The sequence below is a fragment of the Macrosteles quadrilineatus genome, unplaced genomic scaffold (assembly GCF_028750875.1).
Source record: "Macrosteles quadrilineatus isolate MER2022 unplaced genomic scaffold, UCM_ALF_1.0 Scaffold_3__2_contigs__length_128488019, whole genome shotgun sequence".
Classification (NCBI taxonomy): Eukaryota; Metazoa; Arthropoda; class Insecta; order Hemiptera; family Cicadellidae; genus Macrosteles; species Macrosteles quadrilineatus.
In genome coordinates, this window is record NW_026542596.1 from 55,516,029 (window position 1) to 55,528,278 (window position 12,250).

The 12,250-nt window shown below is 34.7% G+C and overlaps 1 protein-coding gene and 1 non-coding gene across 2 annotated transcripts; one reads left to right on the plus strand and one right to left on the minus strand.

Moving 5' to 3' along the window:
* The first annotated feature begins 940 nt into the window (after positions 1–940).
* LOC128989216 (uncharacterized) lies at positions 941–1,582 on the plus strand. The gene has a single exon (XM_054411089.1). The coding sequence runs from the start codon at positions 941–943 to the stop codon at positions 1,580–1,582; it is 642 nt and encodes a 213-aa protein (XP_054267064.1).
* A 4,538-nt stretch (positions 1,583–6,120) lies between these two features.
* Positions 6,121–6,200, minus strand: Trnal-uag (transfer RNA leucine (anticodon UAG)). The gene has a single exon. It is a non-coding gene; the product is annotated as a tRNA-Leu (tRNA).
* Positions 6,201–12,250: the final 6,050 nt, after the last annotated feature.

Sequence of the window (12,250 nt, forward strand, 5' to 3'; positions counted from 1 at the left end):
GCTGGAGTGTAGTATAAGAGCTTCGCTCGCTCCGCTCAAAAAACGCGTATTTAAACATTTTTACCAACCTTTGAGCCCAACATTTTTTAAATTATCAAAATTAAAAAAAACGGTAAAACTACAATAATATTTAACGAAAAATATGACACCAAGATCTTTTAAATCGATTAATTAACAGCTGTGTCTAAGGAATGTTGACCTTAGTCACTAACAAGACTACAAGATCGTGCCACTCATCCTACACTCATCTCCATTCATACTTGGCTTAAAATACCTACTACTGTCCGCGAGAGTAAAGAAGTCCCTTGAGCCAGAGCGAACACAGCTATGTTTGGAGGGTATCGCACATTATTTGCAGGCGCTAAGCATCTGCGTGCCTCGCCTCTGTCTGTCTGTAAACAACTGTTGTAAACATAATTACTCATATCTTTGTTTTGGTAAGTGGATTATCATCATGTGGTCACGTCATTTGATTCAGTGCAGTCTCGTGTGTTCGCGTAGTGAGTTCGTTTTGTTTTGGACGGTCCTTGTAGCTATGGATTTAAGAAAACGTGGTGCTACTATACATAGTGGAGAGAGGGATTTAATCGAGTGTTGTGACAACGAATGTAAAGACAAAAGGTTATTAGTGCCGATAGAAAAGGTAACAGAACGTGCCGCAAACTATTGTAAAGTGTCAGAAAAAACTATTAAACGAATTAGAAAAGCCGGCAAACAAACACCGGATGAAAAACTCTGTACACCCGGGAAAAAACGCAAGAAGGCTGACCACCATAAAGTACAAATAGATAGCTTTGATAGGCGTGTAATCGTAGATGTAATACGCGATTTTTACACGAACAAAAAAATTGTCCCTACATGTAAAAAACTATTACCTGTTTTGAGAGAAAGAATAAATTTTAAATGGAGCGAATGGGCACTTCGGCGTCTCTTAAAAGATATGGGGTTCAAGTGGAAGAAATGTGGTTCCAAAAGAAAATGTTTGATTGAAAGACCCGACATTGTTAATTGGAGGTTTAAGTATTTGCGAGAGATAAGAAAGATAAGGGAACAAAAAAGGAAAATTTTCTATCTGGACGAAACTTGGATAGACAGTAATTTAACGTTCCAGAAATGTTGGCAAAGTGTAGACGTCGATGGTGTGTTACCTGATATGAACGCGTCAAACCGCGTGATTGTCGTAGACATTGGGTCAAACGAAGGGTTTTTGCAGGGGGGTCGGCTTATTTATAAGGCAAACAGTGCCAAAGGAGACTATCATGGCCAAATGAATTTTTCCAACTTTGAAAAATGGATTAGGGAACGTGTATTGCCAAATTTACCGCCAAATTCAGTCATAGTCATTGACAACGCTCCGTATCATGGAGAACAGGAAGACAAAGTCCCTAATAAGTCTTCAGCAAAGAAAGTAATGGTTGAGTGGTTGTCAAAACACGGCGAAGACTATGAACAAAATACAACTAGGAAAGCAGAACTTTTTGAAGCCATTGAAAGACTTAAACCACCACAAAAAGTTTACAAAATTGATAACTTGGTACGACAACAAGGCCACACCATTTTAAGACTTCCGCCTTACATGTGAGACTTAAATACCATAGAATTTGTCTGGGCAAAAGTTAAACAACATGTTCGATCAAGAAACACGACAGGTAAATTTACCATAACTCACTTTAGATATATGTTAACATTTTTTATTTAAAATTAGTTTCAAAAATGTTAGTACTACTACTTATGCCTCTTTAAATAATTACTTATTTTATTCAATATTTTACATTTTGAAAGAACTATTTATGAATAAAACTTAATGCTTTTAAATAATGTGTATACAATATTTAAATATACTTTAAAATTCGTGGTAAACTTTTGAAAAAGGTCAATGTAAAAATTAAATGGTTTTACATTCAAAATATAACTTTTTAACACAATTTTTGTTCTGGAAAAAAACAAACCTTTATTTTTTGTAATTTATTTTTGCACAGTACTATCACTATGCCTTAAATCATTATAAACATTTATACAACTGTCAATCTTTCATGGTTTTTTTTTAATAGCCACATATTCAGCATGATATAGTTTGACATGGCATATCCAACGGAAGTATTTTTATCAGGTAGCATGTCCCTGGGCGCATTGACTGACTTGGCAAACGAGGCGCTTAACTCTGTTACCCCTGCGTTGTGGAAAAAATATTCCGAACATGTAGAACATACAGAAAATGCGTACTGGACGACGGATGGCATAGTGGAAAACGCGGTCGATGAACTTGTCATCAATTTGGGAGGCGGAGATGATTCATCGACAGAGGATTCCGACTCTGAACCCCATGATACAGACGAAGAAGATTTGGAGTTAGCCCAGCCTTTGCCAATGAACATCGATTAAACTCTTACAATATCAGAATTTGTAAGTAAAATACTATATTGGCAATTGTTTTATTGATATTTTGCTTAGGTTTATGGTAATAGAATTAAAAACTTTAATAATAAGTTGTTTATTGATGAATGCTATTGAAACTTCTGTACTCCATCGATCTCTATTGGCTGTACTCGAGTACTTATATTATGTACCGGTAATATGCATTCACCGTAAGTATATTCATGGATCAACTAATTATTAGGGATTAATGCTTGCAAACTCTGATTTAAAAAGGATTTTATTGTACAGTATTGTATTTTATTGGTATTGTTACATTTAACTAAACAAAAATCATAAAGTAGAAAAGTCATTAATTTGCCTTAGTAACACTAGAAAATGGGTTTCCTTCGATAGTATAACTATGCCAAAAAATATTATGACATAGATTCATAAAAATCATACTGATATTACATACAAAAATTAAGCATAACAACTAACAGAGCAGAGTGAAGACGGCTCTAATTGTCGCGAGAAACGTTCAAGCGTAACGCCTTCAAACTACGAATAGGCCGGAGCTCAGGGGACTTCTTTTCTCTCGCGGACAGTAAGTATGGTCGCCATTTCATCGAACAGTATTAACAGTTCATAATTGGGGCTACAATCAGGAAGAACTAAACCCTTTTCATGCTAATAAATGTAGAACAGTCAGACTGGAATTTTGCTACCGAAATGGGCTTCGCGCGGCGACCGATCTACACTATCTCTCTCTTTCTAAGCAGATTCTTTGTCTCACTCTCTCTCACTGAGACAGCTGATTTGGTCGCGCGCTCGCGATACGCGAGTACCTAGCGGCCGCCGCGGGAACCTTTGAAAATTCTAATACTTTCAGACTGCATTTTTTTACAAAGACATTGCGCTTCTTAAAGGGTTTGTATTTACTAACATATAAACACCTAAAGACCTTTGATGTGATGCCAAATTCGACCTATTCTTCTATCGAGAATGTTGTCTGACTCCTTGTGGGCTACCCCTAATAATAATAGCTTCATACAGTAGTAGAAATTTATGACAATCATTGATAAACCAAGTTCCATTACTTCATCAACAATGGTAAAAAACATATTACACTGTTCCGGGACATTCAATCACACTGTGGTACGGTATTTGTAAGGCTATATTTTTCAACATTGTATGTCCATCATGCTATTCAATTATTAATTTAATTTCCCATAAAAAATTAATTGTATCGAGTCAGGATGATGCAACAAAGATTAATTAATGGACCCAGTCACAGGTGTCGCTGATGGGGATGAAAAATAGAGTTGATAGTTTTAACGTAACGGGATTCGTTATCCTGGCAGACTTAAATCGTTAGAGTCATTCCGCGAGGAGATTAAACAAGTTAAATTAGTTATATGTGTGTGAACGAAGAGTATATGAAATACGTAAAATATATTTGGTAGCGTTTACAAGTCATAAAAGACGTCCTATGATTAGACATTCGAGCGAATATTCTCGATTGTTTATGACACAAATGTGTTGAAACCACGTGAGTTACTTCAAGGATTGGGAATGAACGAGATTGAACCACTTACGATTTAACTCTAAAATTAAAGGTAACCATTTACCTCTGGTATATGAGTTTATTATGTTTTTAAACAATACGAATCATTCAGTGGCTATAATTTAAAAACTTATATTCAAAATAAAGCTTAAACCCCTCTTTTGCATTATTAGTTTTAGTGCCACGTCTTTCTGGGACAATATTTAATGATCACATTAAATTTACTTTTATTTTTAATAAAACGTTTTGTTTTAAAAAAGTTTTGTATTTATAAATTATTTTGATTAGAATGGATTCATACGAAATGAATGTATACTCCAGCTTCCAGATTATAGTATCAAAATAAGGCGGCAGATGTATTAGATAGATACAAAAATAAATAATTTAATGGATCGATTAAGATATAGATATGTCATTCAATACATTGGTAGTTAGGTAGAAAAATAGAAAGTAGATATGTAGATAAATAGATGGATTGATAATTAGAAATATAGCAAGATAGATAGATACGTAAATAATAAGATAGAAACATGGATAGCTGGATGGTTAGATAGACTGATGGGTGGACACAAACGGAAGTACGTAGGCCTAACCATAGACAAATATAAATCTAAAACAGTGCTACGGTTAGTTGCATAAGTTCTGGCGTCCACCGCTGTGAGTGCCGTGTAGTGAAGGCGTAAGCGCTACGTAACTACACGGTGCTCCCAGCGGTGGACGCCAGAATTTATGCTAACCACAGCACTGCTGTCGGTCTATATTTAATTCCATATATCTAATTTAATTTGTCTAGGCCTAACCTTCCTTCTATGGGTTGTCTCTACCAAAAATAACAAATCGTGCATATGACGTACACAGGTACCACGTGGGGATGAATAAATAATTGGACTGTTGGATGCACAAATTAAGAAATATTAATTCTTTTAACCGAAATATTAATTGTTTGTTAATTGTTTTTTTTATTCATACCGATGAATTTTTCTCCTAGTCCAAAACTGAAAATATAACCTTTAACACCTAATAAATAACATTCATTATTCACAAAGAAATGGATAACTTATTGTCTTCTTAGAAACTTGTTTAGCAGAAATTAGTTGTGAAGACGTGTAGGCGCTCGTTGTTGTACTATTTGTATTCCACAGTAGTCTCACTACCACTTTTCATTGTCCACCATTCGCACAATAACCGTCAAAGCAGACCTCCGACAAACTCGTCCTAACAACTGTCTTGTGCTTTTTAACTTTATAACTTTTCCTTTTTGATGGCTTGAAAAAATGTGAAATATAAACACATGCATTCTTGTAAAATATAACAAACTTTTTGTGCTTTAGTTGACATTTTCTATACGTTTTATGAATTATTATCAATTATTTAAGATAGGGACGCCACTATGTGCGTATTTTAACCCAAATATGAGTTAAGGATGAGTGTAGGATGAGTGGCGCGATCTTGAAGTCTTGTTAGTGACTAAGGCCGACATGTTCCTTTTAATAAAACCGTTATGTTATTTAAGTTGTATATACAATTATTTGTTCATCAGTAATTTTATCTGTGAATGTATGCTATTAAACCGTTAGATTTTTTTGCTGTATAATTCAGCAGTTTATTAATTGATGCGTTATTTATATTTTAGATTTTAAAATTTATTTATTTGTATATGATGGGTATTACAAAATGGTAGGTATTACAGGAATGAATGATAAAATAAAAACCCCAAATGAACATAAAAATGCCGTTACAAAAATTAACTTAGAAGAATTTTAAATGTTGAATTTTATAACTATGAAAATAAATTAAGAAATGTTACAATAGATTGAATTCTAGTTAGTAAATTTTACTAGTGTTTTGAGTCAGTTTAAACTACAGTGGGTTAAGAGTATCCAACCGATTTGATTAAAACATTTCTTTTACTAAAATATCTTAAAATAACCATGAGAGTGTATCTTTTACTTATGTATTCAACATTTAGAAGAGCTTTGATACTAAGTAACATATTACAGTATGTGACGTATCACATAAAGCATTTTTATAAGCGAATATTAAATTTCAACTTTTTAACACTAACTAAAGTACAAACATTATAAAATACTTTAACAAAATTACAAAAATTAAGTTGGGTTTTTGTACACGTACATCTACGTACTGTATTTATAAAGCTATTCAAACCTTCACAACTATCCATTCCACCAATAAAATTTTACTGGCAGCGGTGGGATTCGAACCCACGCCCTTTCGGACTGGTGCCTAAAACCAGCGCCTTAGACCACTCGGCCACGCTACCCTGCGTTAACTTGACAGTGCCTATTATCACTAACTCTTATCAGCGCTGTTATCCATTCAACGAGTGACTACGACCTTCACAATGAATCCAGAGCTATATGATTTATACATACTTTACAAGCTATAAATTGTCGAACGATTTTTGATTAATGATGTATAATTTTAATTTGTATGCATATGGTACATGCGTGAAAGGTGTATATTGATAAGTTGATATTATGGAAAAATTCCAAACACGATAAGCTAAGTTAAATGAGATGTGATAAATAAACGTTAATTTTTTACAAAACCAATTTCAAACAGTTTTTTATTACCTACATACGTTCTAAATTTTTACATAATATCATTGACTTATATATTCAGAATTCTGTAGATAGTCAATGATAATATGTACTGCAATTGTTATCATTATGTAATCATTAAATTTAATACTGTATGAGGGACCTCACGTTATATTTTTGAACATTTATTTTGGTGCGTAATTCACGTTCGCTGATCCGTAGAGATTGAATAATCGTATTTCTCTTGTTTCAGGGACAATTTTACAGTAAGAATAAGAAGAATAACAATAAGAAATTTACTAACCATTAAGTAAATACATTGTTTACAATAGGTCACGTCAAATTAGTCTACAAAAAATTTATAGTATAGGTAGATAAAATATAATATATTTTTACTCTTTGGTTATTACTATACCAGATGGGAAACTATATTCATCTGAAACTAGTTTTACAGGGCCTGAAAATTTCTATAAATTTTATTGTGTTAACTGCATTAATAATGAAAAAAAAAAAACCGTGAGGGAGTATGGAAAAGTTATAATTCAATTTTGAAGAGGGGAACAAAGTAATATGTCTTGTTATTGTAGCAGTGAAAACATTTTTTTAATTATATTTTAGACACACATACTGTATTCTGAAACTAAATTATTTGTTGAATTATTATTTGTAAACATTCTGTTTATATTTCTGCATATGGAAATAGCTAATTTCCGTATAACTGAGCTATCCCAAAATTGTCGATTTCTAAACCGGTTCAACACGATTTTGTCCATCCGAAACATTACTTTTCCTTACTCAAATAAACTTTTGTATTTCTAAGAAAATTTGTTGCCTTATTCCGAAATAGGCTTCTTTCGAGACTAGTAGTGAAATATACAACTTTTTTACGATGAGCCATTACAAATGTCTATGTTTTCCTTATAAACGTTTTTAGTTGTTGTTTATAGAACACAACGACGGAGTAAATCCTCATACGAAATTTAAGTGGTTTGAGAGTAAGAGATTCCATCCCTTCCACCTCACTTTAACTTTGAAACAATAGCTAACAGCAGTTCAGCTAAAATATAGACCAAATTGGGGGAACCCAGGAAACCTTCGCCTTAAACCTCCTAAATTTTTTGAACAGACTGTAAAACATAAACCACCAAAGAGATTTGTGATGCCGATAAACAATAGACTTCTACACTTTGTTTTTCTCCATAAACCAATTTCCACTCTCACTTTTCACACTAGACCTAACACAAATAACAAGTTGTTAGTGATCCGAAATAACACCATTGCGCCTCATGGGACACTTCATGCGTTAACACGGGCTAATTGGCTCTAACTCAGAGTTATCAAATAACACTACAAACATGGTCCAATAATTAATGGAGGAAATCGCATCGAGTGAAGTTTTAATGGAACTACAATCTTCATCATTTATAATCATTCGTTACGTGATTGTTAGAATAACTATTTTGAACTAGAGGTCGTCCAATGTTCGAAAACTTGACCACAAATATGTAATGTTCAGAGTTCTCTATTTTCACCCCACGCTGTAAATAAAACACGTGATTGGAATTTCTTCCATTTGTTGTGATTTTCTGTGTATATTTTGTTGTCATTTCGTCACCGGCATGACAAACCATAAGGCTAATGTAATTTTTTAAATTAAAAATTCATTTTTTGTGCTTATTTTTTAGCTTATTTAAATTTATAAAGGGATTCTGCACACCTAGAGGAAAATGTCTTTATTAGTATGTGTAGATTTTCCCTTCGATGCACACGAGCTGAAAAAAAAGGTTTTAAAGAAACATGCTTGCCTATTAATATATAGATTCCTTTTAACATTAAATGTTTAAAAGGGAAACGATGACATTTAGTTCAGAAATATTTGATGTTGTAATTGAGGTGATTCTGTTTTTGAATTCATTACGCTTAAACCACTGGACCAACTTAAGTCTAGTCTCTAATCTAAAACTCAATTTCACACAAAGTTGGCCTGAGAAGTAGTTTAGCCATTCAATTATGGCATTTTATATGACTATGCTTCATGGCCTCAATATTCCGAGCTTGGGGGTTTGAAGGTTCGTCTACATTATGCACAACAAAATAATCATCCACTATTAGGTTTTGCTTCGTGTAACTATCTTGTTTGTAGTTTAAAAAGGTTATCAATATTTTATGTGGGTGTATAGCCCATTAAAACTAAAAAACGAGAGTATTTTGAATGGGAATTTATGTGTTTATAAGGTAAAATCATTCCAATATAAGAGTGATTTGGTAACACTGTTACCCTATAGTAGCTTTAAAGAACTGAGCTCTTCTTTATGTCCTTTCTTTAATAATTTTTATACTTTTCATTGCAATGGTGACCATACAAAGTAGGTATTTTAAGCCAAGTATGATTGGAGATGAGTGTAGGATGAGTGGTGCGATCTTCCTTGTTAGTGACCTAAAGCCGACATAATATATTCCTTAGACACAGCTGTTAATTAATGAACCCATACAGTTAATGGCAACTAAGGGACCTACAGTTTATAGTGGAATCAAAACCACATTTTTGCCTTGGTATTTCCTCGTTACGAAGTATAAATAAAGGGAAAGTAACACGTTTTGGAATTACTTTCCTATTTATAAAATAAAATCCATCTATCTTTTTATACTATTATAAAATTGAGGGGTTATCTGTCTGTCCGGCTGTCACGACTAAAATACTAAACCGATACAGCAAAAATTAAACACACCGATAGTACACGTATCTAGGAATGTCATAGGCCTATTCACTTCCTTAAGTTCCTCTCGGGCTACGCTCGTTGGATGTCAAAAGTTTTGAGGTGAATTTTTCAAAAGTACTGTAAATATTTATAGTTGGTCTCCATGGAAGCATGAGAAAATTCACAATGTTTACCTTTGCATTGACATTTCAATGTAAACAGTCAGAACTGCTAATTGCTTATTTCACAATTTCAGACAGCTGATCCAAACAAATAGAATAGAATATTGTACACAAATATTTGGTAGGTTTATTTATGTCATTGATTATGAAACTAAAGAAAGATTCTATAATCGTGAGTTATGAAAAATTATGTTATTGATATATTTTAATGTAGGTAAACATTGGGACAATTACAATGCAGGTCATACTTTTTTGTAAAGATTTGGTGGAATTTTGTTTATAAATTCGATCTACATAACAAGTGTTCTGATTAGGTGGAATAGTACATCTTCCCGTTGCTACGGGTACAGCAGCTAGTATCATTATAACAAGGTAAAAGAGTACACTGTTACCACCACAGCCAAATCCTTGTGGTCTTGTATACACTTTGAATCAAAGCATTCTTATATGATATTTTAGAACAATGCTATACCTCTACCGAAGGGTGATTAGGGCCCCGAAACAAGCCGACCCATGTTACCAAGCCTTCCTTGGCCCTCAAACAAGCAATCAGGTGGTTTGGGCCGCATCTGCCGTATAATGAAGGTCTAAGGCTTTGTTTGGTTCTCCAATATTCCGACTACAAACACAAACATAGCTTTGATTGCAGCTAACAGCCTCAGCATGACGTAGAACTGAGCAGCAAACTCATCAGGGCATTCTTCAACCGTTTAGGCAAACTTTTGAAACGCAGTTCGCCTTTAAAAGTTTAGTTTTAAGTACTTATTTATTCTTATAAAATAAGAAATTATTGTTTTATAAATTTTAATTTGTAAAGTATGGTGATTGAAACCACATGTACAATTGCAAAAAGATAACTGGCTTGTACCCGCGGCTTCGCCTGCGATGGTATAACCATAAATATCATACATCATAAGAGTATTACAATCATTACAATAATTATCCGTAGTGGCTTCGCCAACGATCACAAAAAACATATTATCATTATTCATTGCATCGAAAACAGTAAAACAAATAATGTAACGATTAAAAATTATACAGTGATTGAATTACAATTAAAAACTAAATGTAAACCATTTAGCCTCAAAACGACATGTTTAATCTCCGACTAAAAATCTTACAAAACTTAAAATGCCGCGACTCTTCAGCTTTTCCAAGAATATATAATTATTTCATAGCTGTGTCGGAAATCTAATACAGGTAAAGCAAATTTTCTACCAGAACAATACATTCCAGCAGGCTAATATTTGCATTTTAATGTGTATAAACTCTCTGTTCATTCGATATATTTCTTATAATTTGTGTTTTCTATAGTCTGTTGTTGCGTGGTATCCCATTGCATATTTTTCAAACCAACACCAAGTCTCTCTGTTGAATGCTTCCGAGTAAACAAACTAATAAATTTAACGGACAGAAACCTCACACCAAGATATGACACTGGATCCATTAACACAAAACTATTTAATAGTATATTTCATTTTAGTATAAGTACCTGGGGACCGAGCTTTGCTCGGGGAAAATCATTAGTTCACTCTGAAAGCAGTCTTGGTATTGGAGATACATAAATCCATTCCCAAACTCCACACGGCTCGCCTTTACTACGTCCTACACCATTTCCTACGTCATGGACCTGTTTCCCTGCATTCCCATAGCACTTTAGGATTGTAGATACCTTAATCTAATCGTTATTAACAGATTCCACACTCCAGACAGCTCGCCTTGACTACTTCCTTCACCTCTTCCAACTTAGCGGACCTGTTTTCCTCCCTTTCCATAGCATTTCAGAATTGCAGATACCTTAATCTAATCGTCATAAACAGATCCAACGCTCCATACTACTTGCCTTTACTACTTCCTTCGCCACTTCCTACGTCGCAAACCTGTTTCCCTCCCTTCCCATTGCATTTAAAGATTGCAGATACCTTAATCTAATCGTCATAAACAGTTCCCACACTCCGGAAAGCTCGCCTTGACTACTTCCTTCACCACTTCCTACGTCGTGGACCTGTTTTCCTCCCTTCCCATAGCATTTTAGGATTGCAAATATCTTAATCTAATCATCATAAACAGTTCCCACGCTCCAGACAGCTCGCCTTAACTTCTTCCTTCACCACTTCCTACGTCACTGACCTGTTTCCCTCCCTTCCCACGGCATTTTAGTATTGCCCATACCCTTATCTAATCGTCATAAACAGTTCCCACACTCCGGACAGCTCGCCTTGACTACTTCCTTCACCACTTCCTACGTCGCGGACCTGTTTTCCTCCCTTCCCATAGCATTTTAGGATTGCAAATATCTTAATCTAATCATCATAAACAGTTCCCACGCTCCAGACAGCTCGCCTTAACTTCTTCCTTCACCACTTCCTACGTCACTGACCTGTTTCCCTCCCTTCCCATAGCATTTTAGTATTGCCCATACCCTTATCTAATCGTCATAAACAGTTCCCACACTCCGGACAGCTCGCCTTGACTACTTCCTTCACCACTTCCTACGTCGCGGACCTGTTTTCCTTCCTTCCCATAGCATTTTAGGATTGCAGATACCTTAATCTAATCAACATACACAGTTCCCACACTCCGGACTACTCGCCTTGACTACTTCCTTCACCACTTCCTACGTCGCGGACCTGTTTCCCTCCCTTCCCATAGCATTTTAGGATTGCAGATACCCTAATCTTATCGTCATAAACAGTCCCCACCCTCCGGACTGCTCGCCTCTACTACTTCCTTCATCACTTTATACGTCACGGACCTGTTTCCCTTTATTCCCATATTATTTTATGATTGCCTTTACTACTTCCTTCACCACTTCCTACGACGCAGACCTGTTTTCCTTCCTTCCCATAGCATTTTAGGATTACAGATACCTTAATCTAATCAACATAA

Bases quoted from the DNA above. Each gene is read 5' to 3' on its own strand.
- LOC128989216 (XM_054411089.1), top strand. From the start codon at position 941: ATGGGGTTCAAGTGGAAGAAATGTGGTTCCAAAAGAAAATGTTTGATT.